At 37.1% G+C, this 14,548-nt stretch overlaps 1 protein-coding gene across 2 annotated transcripts; it reads right to left on the reverse strand.

Annotated features, from left to right (window-relative positions):
• Nucleotides 1–1,963: 1,963 nt before the first annotated feature.
• rom1a (retinal outer segment membrane protein 1a) lies at nt 1,964–11,009 on the reverse strand. 2 transcript variants are annotated; one of them, XM_079606353.1, is made up of 5 exons: nt 10,445–11,009; nt 8,565–8,995; nt 6,854–7,100; nt 3,596–4,831; nt 1,964–3,289 (listed from the first exon to the last, which is right to left on the reverse strand). In XM_079606353.1, exons 1-4 carry the CDS (start codon nt 10,592–10,594, stop codon nt 4,610–4,612), a joined length of 1,050 nt encoding a protein of 349 aa, XP_079462479.1. In that variant the 5' UTR covers nt 10,595–11,009; the 3' UTR covers nt 1,964–3,289; nt 3,596–4,609. The 2 variants fall into 2 exon arrangements, with proteins under 2 accessions (XP_079462479.1, XP_079462480.1); XM_079606354.1 differs by having other exon boundaries at nt 3,840–4,831; nt 10,445–10,993.
• Nucleotides 11,010–14,548: the final 3,539 nt, after the last annotated feature.

The raw sequence follows: 14,548 nt of genomic DNA on the forward strand, positions 1-14,548 counted from the left end.
GAAACTTGACAGTAATAGGAATAGCTTACTTCAAAACTATCTAAAAAAAATATCTTTAAATATATTATAGGCTATTTGAAAAACAGATTATGAAATACAAAACAATTTATTTGTATTATAATATATTTAAAAGACATTATGTTTTGAATGATTCCTCTGTTCCATTATGACAACTTACCCTAAAGTGTGCCAACATGCCTTGCTATTCACCTTATTTTTCAGGTAAGTGCGGGCGCGGCCATTTGTGCGGCTTCCTGTGTCATTCGCTTCCAGTTATTTTTAGCTGTACAAAAACAGCTCGTTATGCTGCTTGATATTGCAAACTGGTATTTCTTACCATATTACCTTAATTATAAACACAATGGTTTTTAGCACAAATAGTTTTACAATTTACTGCACTTTGAAATATTCTTAACATTATTTCCATATAGTGGCTAAATCAAAAGTCTTGCACATTCACAGAAAACACTTTACTTCCGCATTGAAAAATAAGGTGGATATAAGAGGTTCATGCAGGGCCTAAAGCGAACTTTTTGCCAAATCTGCCAATGGCTGGTGACTTAAGAAAATGTATCAGCCATAAATATTTTTTATTAAAGTTACAAAAGGGATTCAGTCAAGAGCAATGAGTGATTGTTCTTTGTCTTTTGTTGTTTGATTAACAGTAAAAACAGAGACAGCAGCCGGAATATTGCTGTCGCTTTAAGAGCTAATGCACAGATCCAATATACTGTTACACACACGTTTTATTTACATTCACTTAAGACATAACTGACCATGTTATGTTTACAATGATACTTGCCAAGACGGGAATTTTGACATAATTTAGTTTGAATATGTCTGTTCAAGAGCAAGAAGACGTGAAAGAGAACTCACTTTAGTATTCATGCGCTGTCTGAGATGCAGATTTCTGGGCGCACGCGTTGGATATTTGCACAGTGCGCGTCTAACGAATAGAGTTCGCTTTCACATTTTCTTGCGCTTGAATATTTAAATTGGCCAGGCTTAAACTTTCGTGACGTTGCAGCACTGGCCTGTCAATTGTCACGAGCATTGCTTACGCTTATTCATGTTCATGTTCTCATATTTGCATTGTTAGAATTAGATTTATAAAAATGTTACCGGCCAACTGGCTATTAACCGTTTCATAAACTCACAAACACCGATTTTTACTCGCATTTGGTGCTTGACGAGTGTTAATTTTAGGCCCTGGGTTCATGCATACACACATTTTTGTTGTTGTTTTAAATCTTTCTATATACCGTTTGGGAAAATTAGATTTTTTTATGTCTTTAAAAGAATTCTCTTATGCATTTATTTGAGGACAAATACATTACATTTTAAAATATATTAAATATTTTTAAACTGTGTTTTTCAAAAGCAGTGAGCATAAGAGTCTTCTTTCAAAAACATTAAAAAAAACTAATTATTCAAAACTTGTAGTCGAATGCTAGTTGTATACTACATTATATATATATATATATATATATATATATATATAGTACATTTATAGTAGTATAGTTAGTTGTATAATATGTATATACTGTATATAGGCTAAATGGATTGACATGAATTGGAGTTTGGACATGCATCTTCCCTCCTGGTGTTAGTTATAATCGGATGCAGTGTGTGTGAGTGCTGGTGCAGCAGTTTGTGTATTAACAGATTAGGGCAGGTTAAAGGATAAAGGACACACTGGGCTTTCACTGTATACTGTCATCAACCATCATCTTTCATTATCCTGCCCCTGCCTCGGACATCCAGCTACTTATGTAGGCTACTTGAGAAAGTGGGTGCGTGTCTACCCGGCTCATGTGATTGTGCAGATCTTTCTGCTTGCTTATTGTATGCATAAATGCGCCATGTTAATGTGTACCTGTGAAAGTTTGAAAGAAAGAATCGATAAAAAGACAGAAGTATGGGGGTATGCATCTATTTCCACAAAACATCACTACTCAACAAAGCAGTTCAAAATGTCAGATTTTATTAGACCTGACAGTAGTTTGCAGTACAGTGTTTCATAGCAGAGCATTGAGCATCATCTACACCATCTTTTAACACTTACAATGCATTTAATTCCATGCTGTATGCAAAACCAAAAATTATTTAAGTATTTATGTTTACAACATGCAATTAGCACTGAATGAGAAAAAAAAAATCGAAATTGTCTTTAGATTTTAAATAATAATTTATTTCACATTTATTGTAATTGCATTAATCATTTCCAGCATCAAATAATTTGCTTATCCACATTGCAAGCGAAAATACAACACAATCAAAACCATCAGAACATATTTATTAGGGTACGTTCACACGACACCGATGTACTAAAAACAGAAACATTTTTCCTTTGCATTTTTCACCTACAGGCGACAAAGTTGTCAAAACAATCCCCGTTCACACGGATCTGCGAAAACGATTAAAAACGCTGTGTTCTGCTGCTAGGCCAGTAGTTGGCGATGTCACTTTGTAAATAAACACTACGTCCCTATAGACTGAACACGTAAAACGCATGCGCATGATGTCAGTGTTTTCACAAATTCACATATTTGTAGTTTAGAAACAGAAACGAATAGTATCGTTTTCAAAACTTGCACTTTGAATCCTGTTTTTTCACAGGTTTGCGTTGCGTCCAGTCTCCCAAATCGCCATTGTCGTGTAAATAAACGTTCAAAACACATAAAAAGTTTCCCATTTGTAGTTGAACATGGTGTCGTGTAAACGGCCCCTTTATCAGCAATGTGGAGATTTCTAGGTGCTCACTGCAATGCCAAATGATGTTAGCTCCTCCCCTCTGGACTTAATGGGTGGAGCTTGACCTCCAGCTGCAGCTCTGTGCACCTAATGGGTGGAGTTATGTTTAGTGATAGGGTTATGGGTAGGGTTAGGGTGTGGTTGGACTGTCCAGCTGGACTTGGCTTTGCAGTGAGCACCTCTCGAGATTTTAGGCCAGTGAGATTTCACTGTGGGCGGGGCTACCCAGTGTGAAGCCAAAGAAATAGAAACCTAGTATCAATGTGTTCAATCGTTTCTCAAGGTTGTTGGCTGGTTAGAACAAAATTTGTTTTGGAAGAGAAAGCTTTATCGTGGCATGGGTATTGTGTATCTACTATTGTTAGAAGGAGCTTACCCTTGTGAAAAAGAAGTAGCCTACTTTTAGCATATTTTTAACAGGAGTACTTATCAATGAAATAATATGATCAAGTGCAAGTTGAATTTAATGTTTTCAGATATTTAATTTAATGTTATACACAATTAAATACAAATGTATTTAGTTTAAATGGTAACACTTTACAATAAGGTTCATTTATTAAACATTATTTAATGTATTAACTAACGTGAACAATACATTTGTTACAGTATTTATGAATCTTTGTTAATGTTAGTTAATATGAATAAAGCTGTTCAGTGTTTGTTCATGTTAGTTCACAGTGCATTAACTAATGTTAACAAGATTTTAATAAAGTATTAGTAAATGTCGAAATTAACATTAACAAAGATGAATAAATGCTGTATAAGTGCAGTTCATTATTAGTTAATGTTAACTAATGTAGTTAACTAATGTTAACTAATGAACCTTATTGTAAAGTGTTACCGTTTAAATTTATAGTTAAACTTCACCCATTTAAGTGGGACTTGCATCTTTATGTAATTTCATAATTACTTCTGTTGTTTTTGAAAGTGCTGTCGAATGGTAAACTAAAATATGCTTTAATGTAATTTCTATTGAAATGTGTATGTCATGTATTTAGATATACAAGTTGCAATTTAGTATATTTAAAAATATTTATTTAAATGTAATATCGAATAACACAACAGTTAAAATTATAATAAAGTACTTCACATGTGATCTAGTATGTTAGTTAACACGTCAAAATAAGTGTACTTCTTTAAAGCAAAACATTTTATTTTGACAAATATAACTTAGTGTACTTGAAAGTGTACTCTCTTTAAGAGTACTTAAGTGGCCTTTTATTTAATTAGTGTTATATTACATGCACATACTTTTTTTTAAATGTGCTTTTAAGATTTGAAGTACAAGTGCTCATTTCTTTTTCACAAGGGCATTGTTTTGCATGTTTCGGTTATTCCCGTTTACAATGATTTACAAACATCCATATGGTCGCAGGAGTATATTACTGAATCAGCCTCTTTTAGGTGTATGATTTTGTAAATGGGAAAAGAATGTAATATAACTTTCAGTTAAGACAACTGCTCAGTCACTCTTAAATATTCAACCATTCATGGTGGAAATTTAAGCACATTGCAAGTAATTTCCCAGGCAGAGCTGCACCAGGTTTCTCCTGACAGGAATGAACAGACGTTTACTCACCCCAAGCTAATAAAACATTAGAGTGAGGCAAAATTTACAGTGTAATCATTCATCATTCAAAAGACTTCTCACCAAATTGGGTGAAATTTTGATGCTGTTCATTTATTTCAGAAGCAGCCATTTAAGAGTATTAATGCAACTCTTTGAGATGTGTGTTTAGGTCAATAAAACGGATATATATAAAAAATACCAAAACATTAATTAATTGATTGATTAGCTGTCAGCACCCTCAGGCTCCAGCTGGACAGATTTCAGTGGTCAGATGAATCTGACTCTTTAGCTGGTGGTCGTTCCGGACGCCCCTGCTTCGGCTTGGGCTTCAGGAGGGGTTACCTGGTTCAGCAACAGGAGCTTCAGCAAAGGATCCAAATACTCCATGATGGTCTCCTTCACTCCTTTCTCAAGCAAGTAGCCTTCGGTATCGATCTCCACATTCTCCTGTCCAGCCACGGCCTCCATAGACGTCTGCAGGAGGCGCACACTGGCCAACACTGAGCTCTGTAGGCCAGATGCCATTGATATGGAAAAATGGGTAGAAATGGCTGGTTAGTATACAGCTATGGTAGAAGATAAAGGTTATAAAATATTAACTTAAAGGGGTCATCAGATGCCCATTTTCCACAAGTTGGTATGATTCTTCAGGGTGTTCATGTAAAGTTTGTAATATACTTTGGTTAAAATTCCTCAATGGTTGTGTAAAACAACTCCCTTTTTACCTCCTCAAAAACAGCTTTGCTCACAGTGACCTGTTACGCTGCATGTCTCTTTAAATGATAATGAGCAACTGCTACCCCTGTACTTTTGATCAGTACAAAAACTCAATCTAGGTTCTTTGGAAGCTTCACTCAAAGAGGTTCCACCAAGCATGTCATGAGCTATTGCATCTGAAGTACTTCTGGATTCTGCTTCCTGTCAGATAATGTTTACCCCTCTCTTCCATGGGGGGGTGTCGAATGGCTGAGGGCAGATACCACATGCTAATATGCTAATACGGGTCAGTGATAGTGGGCGGAGCATGAGCATTATGACATAGTGCTCAGAAAATCGAGATTGTTTAGACTTTTTGAGGACAAAAAAGAAAAAGAAAAAAATGGAGTGAATGGATTTTTTTCATTGTATGGTGGTTGTGTCCACAAACTGCAAAGACACATTTATATGCAAACACCATATAAATGTGAATTTTGCATCTGATGACCCCTTTAAAAACACATTTATTACCAAAGAATTTCTGGGTGTTTATTTGTCATATTGTGTTCAATCTGAAATTCTATAGGCTACTAACCTACCAACAGTATATGTAGGCCTACTGAAATTTGCCCTTTTTTGCCACACTTGGTAGCCCAGTTATCACAAATGCATATCAGTTACTGTAATGAATGCACTGCAATGAATTACTGCAAGACAGAACTTATTCATATCAACCGAGGTGATGTATGAAGTTATGGTAACACTTTACAATAAGGGCCCATTAGTTAATAAAAATACTTATGTTCATTGTTAGGTCATCTCTGTTACATTAAATAATATTAACAGATACAATTTTAATGTTGAACTTAACATTAACTAAGATTAACAAATGCTTTAGAACTTTTTTATTGTTGGTTCGTTAACTAGTGTATAGTTCAAATTTTTTAACCAACAGTTCCTTATTGTAAAGTGTTACTAAATTTAGCTTTTGTAGCATATGGGTAGTTTATAAAGAAATTTAATTAAACTAAACTGGGAATTGAAATTGGCAAAACCTTGTCCACAAACCAACTGGTATTAGTTAGCCTAGACAGCATATTTGATTTTTAATCCGAATGAAAACGAAGTGGTGATCTGTTCAATGTCCATTCAGTGGGTTACTGTATATTGTCTTGAAAGGTGGTTGAAGGGTTGGTTTTCAAAACTCACGCTATATATGAGTTTTTTTTGTTACTTTGTATCTTGGAAATTTCTTGGAAAGATTCAATATTTCCTATTCTTTCATAAACAATACTAGAATCCATTGAATTCATTGGTATGTCTAACCCTCGCTAGTCTCAGCCTAGATGTCATGCCCACGCACTGTTGGCTGGGCGTCTGATGCATATGGCACACAAAATTGGAAGTTTCAAAGTCGTCATTTGATTGGTTGAATTCTACAGGATTTCCGGTAGACATGCGTCTCGCGTTCTTTAACGTTCCACCTGGAAACAAAACCTTCGTGATGCCAAACCCCCGTGTTTACAACTGTGACAATGAGCACTTATCAAAATCAACTAAGTTGACGGCATACTTTTTACACGGCGGTCTGTTATTGTTGGGACATCGACTTTACATTTTTACGACCTAAACATGGCCCTGAACAAAACGAACTGTGATTGGTTGCTTTACATGTCAGTCAGACGGCCTCTTGGTTGGTCCTTGGCCAATGAAAGCTGCAGACCTTCTGCCATCAAACTGACGAATCCCTCTCATTTTAATTTATGTTTAAATAAATATGGTGTCTACCCTAATTTAGGGCCATTACGTACATGCAAACCTGTGACAATGTACCTGAATCATAAAGACAGACAGAACTGCAGCTCCAATGGTGTTCATCAGACCCATGTAATAGTTGACCAGGGCTTCCCTGCAACCACGATTGAAGAGGTTGAGTTCATCGGTCTCATGCTCGTAGTTGTAGTGGGCCGAGTTGTTGGTGATTTTGTATTGGATACAGGGTCTGGGAGAACTAGGGTTGCAGCAACTGAAGGGCACGCCGTCAACCAAGTAACGGCCATCCACATTGCTCTTAATGCGGCTAGAGGATTGAAGAAAATGGAAGAAAAGAGCATTGAGTTATTATTAACTGTTACGCCAGGTCATATGATATAGTTCTAAAATACCAATAGTTCCCAAAAAATATCTTAACTTAAAATTTTCCTCACTTGTACTTGCGCAAAATATTGTTGAATTTATACAGTGCGGTCACATTTAACATTTTCACTGGCGAAATGCGGTCATTTCAATAGTAATACATGCAATTGCGAATCTCCCACACAGATTTTGCAGTTCAAGTTGGTCACATGGACCACATTGACCAATAGAAAACTGCACTCTAAAAAAATGCTGGGTTGTTTCAACACAATTTTGGGTAAAATATGGACAAACCCAGCCGTTGGGTTGAATTTTTAAATTAAATTTTTAACCCAACTTTGGGTTTGTCCATATTTGACCCAAAATTGGGTTGAAACAACCCAGCATTTTTTAGAGTGTGCTTGGTTTGAAAGTGACTTTTGTGTGAGCTACATCACTACACTATTGACAATAAACAATGGACCTTTTTGCTGACATATTTCGCTAATGTGACTGTACATTTACTAACAGACACATGAATGTCTGAGTTCAAGTTTGCACCTTTGTCTTGATAGCATGGCTATGTCATATAGCCTAATAACACACTCTCACGCATTAATTTTTTTAGCATTGTTGGTAGGAGTACAATTTACATATGTGGTTTCAACAACCAGATGCATTACTTATTGTCCAGTTTCGTCTGGAGTGCGTCTCAGAAAACCTCCTGAAGTGGCTTTTCACCATCGGATAGCTAACTGATCTTAGAAAACACATGAAGTGACCAGGAGTAAACAGGCCCTGAGGTAACTACATGGGTTAAGGTTAGGTTTAGAGATAGGTTCAGGGTTAGTACGTAGTTATTATCCAGTTATTGTTATTACTATAAGTACATGTACATGGGGAACAGGACTGTAAAATAAAGTGCTACCAATTTTTCAGAACTAATTTCACATTTCTAAGCCATTTTGGTCTCAATTTTTGTGGAAGTTCAGTATAAAGTCTGAAGTTCTCCTCAAGTTCACATGGGTGTCCTATGCAGAGTAAGCGCAGAGATGGTTTACCCAAAAATGCTCAATACCATTTACCCAAATACCAAATAAAGGGATAGTTTACGCAAAAATGTAAATTCTGTCATCATTTGCCTACCTCCATGTCATTCTAAACCTGTATGCAACTCTTTATTCTGTGGAACACTAAGGAAGATTCTTGGATAATGCCCATGCAATAGAAATCAATGGGTGCACTGTTGTTTTGGACCCCAAAATCATTGCATGGACAAAAATAGTTGAAACATTCTTCAAAATATGTTCTTTTGTGTTCTGCAGAAATTGGAATGACATGAAGTTGTGTAAAAAATGTCCGAATTTTAATTCTTGGATGAACTGCTGTATCCCTTTAAAACTTTGAATTGACATTTCCTTTGACTCACTCTTTAACTTCCTTGGAGCTGAAATCCAGGTAACGGTTGCTGATCCACTGCACCTCAAACCAGTCCCTGTAGTCGCTGTTTCCACAGCACTGGAACTCCATCTGAAGGCGATCGATGGTCTGCTTCTGGTAGCAGCGGCCAGGGGTGTCGGTGTCTTTGTAGAAGCGAATGCCGTTCTTCAAGCCGATTTTCAGCGAGGACTCTAGGCTGCCCATCATGGCGTAACTCAAGATGACTGAAAACAGCATGAGGGTGGTGAAGAATATCGAGCATCCATAGTAGGGCTTCAGGAAGGTCTTCCATTGTGGGAAACGCCCCGCATCTAGGGCGTCCTGGCAGATTCGACTGGCAAAATAATTGATGCCCATTGAAGCCAGACCTACAATCAACAAGGTGTTGGGCACACAGTGGATGTCGGTGTTGTCCATCACCTAAAGGACAGGAGGATGTTGATGTCAGTCCATTTTGAGCTCAGATTGCATTGTACTTACTTTGTATATTGAGTTTGCTTAAAGGGTTAGTTCACTAAAAAATCAAAATCTGTCATTAATTATTCATCCTCATGTCATTCGAAACCCGTAAGACTTGCGTTCATCTTCGGAACACAAATGAAGAGCTTTTTAATAAAATCGGAGAGCTTTCTGTCCCTCCATTGACAGATACGCAACTACCACTTTGATGCTTCAAAAAGTTTATTAAGAGATTGTAAAACTAATCCATGCGAATTGAGCGGTTTAGTCCAAATTTTCTAAAGAGACTCGATCGCTTTATATATAGTTTTACGATATCTTTATAAACGTTTTGAAGCGTCAAAGTGGTAGTTGTATCTGTCAATGGAGGGACAGAAATCTCTCAGATTTAATAAAAAATATCTTAATTTGTATAAATTTCCGAAGATGAACGAAAGTCTTACGGGTTTGGAACGACATGATGGTGAATAATTAATTACATAATTTTTATTTTTGAATGAACTATCCCTTTAAACAATCTTTGGAGAGTGACTAATTTTTTATTAGAGTAGATATAAATCAGTGTAGAATAACCCCTAAATTAGCCAAGTATATTGGTATATATACAGTTTTGAGAATAAGAGAAAGCTTTTGGTTGATACATTAAAAAGCACTAAGTTGTGGCTTTGTTTTCCATTATGTTTACGGTGAGATTGGAGTGAATTTTATAATCCATTGGTACTGTTGTAAACCAATTAGTAACTTTTTCCTTGCTTTCTTTAAAGAAAAAAAATATATATAAATCAGAATTTTCTTTTTATTACACATAGTATTATCATTCTCATTTATGGAATGGTTTTTCATTCAATATATAAAGCAAAACATGCAAAAAAGTGTGTGTGTGTGTGTGTGTGTGTGTGTGTGTGTGTGTGTGTGTGTGTGTGTGTGTGTGTGTGTGTGTGTGTGTGTGTGTGTGTGTGTGTGTGTGTGTGTGTGTGGACAGATGTCACTCTTTATCAGCAGGTTGATTATGACCCATCTAGACGGTTAAAGAGCTCATTTGCAAAGGACAGTTCCTTAAGCCAATTATGACCGGCTTAGATAATATTTATATTCACTTGGGTTAATCCATGCCAGATATTTCTGAATCATTTGAGCCCTTAACATAGTTATTTATTAATTATTAAGACCTTTGTTAATTTACAATAGAGATTATATAAACTTCCATAAACTAAATCAAGGCCACTACAAAAAAAAAAAAAAAAAAAACTTTGCACAAAAAGTTCATTTGCTAACATTTAGATCGTCAATGGCAATTTTTAAGCTTTTTAAAGCAATTTTACAAAAATTTAAAAATGATTTATTGCATAATATATGGAATTATTAGCAAAAACATCAAGCAAATGGAACATATGAGGGTTAAATGGATACCTCTCCCCTCCTTCGAAGCTCAGTCTTTAGGAAGCATCCTAAAGTGAAGGTAACCGCTCCACCCAGAGTTGACACCCATGCGAGCAGCCACAAACCCTGGGCCAACTTCACCCTTTTCTGAAAAGTGAACTTCATCTTACCCACAACCATTGTGAAAGAGTATTATGATGTAAACTTGAGAAAAAGGGAAGACTAGAAGAGTGTGAAAAAATACAAAACTGTTCAAACGTTGTCAAAATGGGAACTCTTTGAAAGAGGTCCTGAGAATCCGGCTGGAGATGCTGGAGGTTCAAATTTAGCGGGAAAGAAAAAGAAACAAAGAAAACGTTGTGCAATCCGTTACACTTCGTTTGTTAGAATATAAGATCAATTCAATTTCATCCAAACAACGCAGACGCTATTCTGTATGTCGGTGTCACTTAATCCGTTAGCAAATGTCAGTCCAGATTTTTGTGTGGTGATCCCCCCGTAGCGATGCCCACTCAGTGGTGACAGTGGTGCCCTTCCACCTCCATGCCCATGCTTGGGTGAGACACACTGGATTTGGCCAAAGTTAGAGAGGTCTTGTGCGTCTTACCTGTAATCCATAAACTATCCTATTACAATGGCCCTCTCCAATGGGAAACAAGGCCACTGTCTGCTCAGCAAAGCAAGCCATGCATCAAGCATTGCGTCAGATATGTGTAGAGGATAAAGATGATGAATAACGACAAGGAAGAGATTGGACGGGCTATGACAGCCAGCCGTGAAGAAAGAAGGCAGCCATTGTGGTTAAAGCTGTCTTTAAAGTTGATGGGTGTTAGATTTTGACTGCATGTGGAGCTGTGTTTTGTAGACAAATGATTAGGACCTTTGCCTTCTTTTAAATTTCAGACTATTTCTAGAGTGTCTCTCAGTTAGAGGTGAAGATTCGCTGTGTATAGGCGGTATGAGAGCAACCAAAGGCAAGATCCTGTTCTTGTGCTGAAATATAAAAACAAAAACACCCATTTAGATTGAAAGAAAAAACTGTAATTCACATATTAACGGTCTTCGTCAATTTTCTGCTCTGCCCTAACTATTTGTGGGAAGGATAGCAGGACGTTACGCATCAGCAAACTTCACTTCTCTTAAAAAATTAAGGATTCAAAAACTTTTATGAACCGAATTTATTTACAATAAAAAAATATTTCAATCGTGACAACTCTGAACAGTTTTAGGGCCGGATTGACTAAATAGGGCAAATTAGCGGGAGAGAGCTAAACCATAAAAGATGGGAGTAGAAGTTCTGCGCGTGAATTACTGACAAATTAAAGAACACCGATGTATCTGCATGGATCATTTCCATAGTGACCAACGCAATCTATCAGTTATAGCGTCTGGTTTAAGACGTGCTTTTTTTGGGCAGTAAGTAATGGCGCAAACCATTAAATCACCTTGCATGATTCATTTAAATACATTCCTCCCATAAATTTTGCATCTGAAAGGGAAACTCCTACAAAAGTTATGCCAGCAGCCATATCACCCTGTAGCCCAAGACTGGTTGCCCACTGAAGCTAAGCAGGGCTGAGCCTGGTCTGTACCTGGATGGGTGACCTGAGAAAACTAGGTTGCTGCTGGAAGAGGTGTTAGTGAGGCCAGTAGGGGGCGCTCACCCTGTGGTCTGTGTGGGTCCTAACGCCCCAGTGTAGTGACAGGGACACTATACTGACAAAGAGCGCCGTCCTTCAGATGAGACGTTAAACCGAGGTCCTGAATCTCTGTGGTCAACTTTCCTGTAGCTCAGTAACTTTCCTGTAGCTCAAACAGTAGAGCATTGGTGCTTGCAACGCCAAGTTCATGGGTTCGTTTCCCAGGGAAAGCGAGAACTGATAAGAATGTAAATCGCTTTGGATAAAAGCGTCTGCCAAATGCATAAATGTAAATTAAAAATCCCAGGATGTCCTTTGGAAAAAGAGTAGGGGTTTAACCCTGGCATCCTGACCTCCCAATCATCCTCATATGCTGATTGGCTTCATCACTGTCTCCTCTCCACCAGTAAGCTGGTTGTGGGCGTTCTGGCGCAATATGGCTGCCGTCGCATCATCAGGTGATGCTGCACATTGGTGGTGGTTGAGGAGATTCCCCCTTCCATAGGTAAAGCACTTTGAGTACCTATAAAAGCGCTATATAAATGTAACAAATTAATTATTAGTCAGCCGCAAAAAAATGCCTTTTTTGTCTGTGTGCCCTTTTGTCTGTCTTTTGTAAATTTTATCAGTATTTTTTATTAACTAAGCTGTTAGTTAATCTGGCCCATAGCATGTTAACATGGCAGCTACAGAGCAAGTATGGACTTGCTTCTGCTATATATACACAGACACGCTGCTGTGAGCATGTAAGATATGCTGCTGCAGGATAAATCCCGAGCAGATCTAGACAGGTGGAGCTGGGGGAGGTGGAGGGGTTCAGATAAAGCAGGACTAGCCTACAACAAACAATGAACCAGACTATTTAAATGCTGAGCAAGCAATCTCATTGACTGCAGGATCAGCAGAGGCCAAGCTTGTGCCGTGCTGTAATGATGCAATATCAGCTTGCGCCCTCTAGTGTCATGACTGAAATATTGTTTACAAGCGGGGAAACACTTTGGACAGGGCAGGGGGCCAGGCCATTCCAGGGCTCACACACCACACACTTCCATTCACACCTTCAGGCAGTTTGTGTCTCTCCAATTCACCTATCCTGCATGTCTTTGGTTTGTGGGAGGAAACTAGAGGACCCGGAGGAAACACTCGCTGACACGGCGAGAACATGCAAACTGCGGCTCTGCCGGGACCCTCTTACCGTGAGGTGACCATGAACTAACAATAAACAATACTTCAAAAGCATTTATCAATAGTAGCTAGTGATAATTAAAACATTTACTAATTCATTTTTAAAATCAAAAGTTTTATCTGTAAACATTAGTTTATGTACTGTGAATTTTTTCACTTAACATTACCCAGCGGGCACCTTGATGTCAATTTGACATCAACAAATAGTCAAGATTTTGACTACCATGTATGACATGCATGAATATGCATATTTTCATTATATTTTGTAATTATTTCCTTGTGGTTGTAAAGAGGCCCAACAAAGGCCCTATCAATCTGACATGTTTTTTCTGGTCCCTACATCTCAGGTTAATATCATTGACATTAAATCGATGTTGATTTGATGTCAGGAAATAAGACGTCAAATTGATGTGAAATGTATGTCAAAACAATGTTTGAAAAAGTATATTTATTACTCATTGTAAATCAATGCGACTCATTTTCAACATCTAAAAGACCTAGCCTGAATGATGCTGAAAGTTGTAGGCCTAGGTCTATGTATTTTGCATGTGTTTTTATTTATTTAAATCCTAGCATGTTTACATTTAGTTCACGTTTAAAATGACAGCAGACACTATAATTGCATATACTATAAAAGGTCAATTTAATCTGATATCGAAGCTTGATATTGAATGATATCAAAATAGCATTAAAATGACATCAATATCATGACATCCTGACGTCAAATAGATGTAGCATTGACATCAAATACTAACAAAGCATTACATCAAAATAACATCAAAATGACATCAGCAGAGGTCAAAATCTTGACATCAAATTGACATCGACACTTTGACGTCAATATGACTTTCATTTTTGACCCATTTCATGACGTAATTTTGACATCAATGTTGATGTATGTTAAAATGACATCAAATGCCCACTGGGTAACAAAGGGTAATAAATTCTGTAAAAATATACTCAGTGTTAGTTTATGTTAGTTAATGCATTAAATAATGTTAATAAATGAGACCTTATGTGTTACCGTGATGTGCTTACATGGATGTAAAATAACGTTCTTGAACTTTGCTGAGATGTCCTTAGCTTTTGATTTGATTTCAGTTCTTTAATTCATATCTAATTCCAGCTTAATTCTTAAAATTACTGAACTAATTAGTCAGTTGACATGAAATACTTTGGGGAATTTTAATTATTCAATGATTGGTGGTGGTGTGGCATGCTATTGTGGCATGACATTCATATTAATTGGGAGACTACATGAAATATTTTTAATCTTTTAATCATGCTTTTTATTTTACACTGAAGGGTA

The sequence above is a fragment of the Phoxinus phoxinus genome (genome assembly GCF_949152265.1).
Source record: "Phoxinus phoxinus genome assembly, chromosome: 3".
NCBI classification, from domain to species: domain Eukaryota; kingdom Metazoa; phylum Chordata; class Actinopteri; order Cypriniformes; family Leuciscidae; genus Phoxinus; species Phoxinus phoxinus.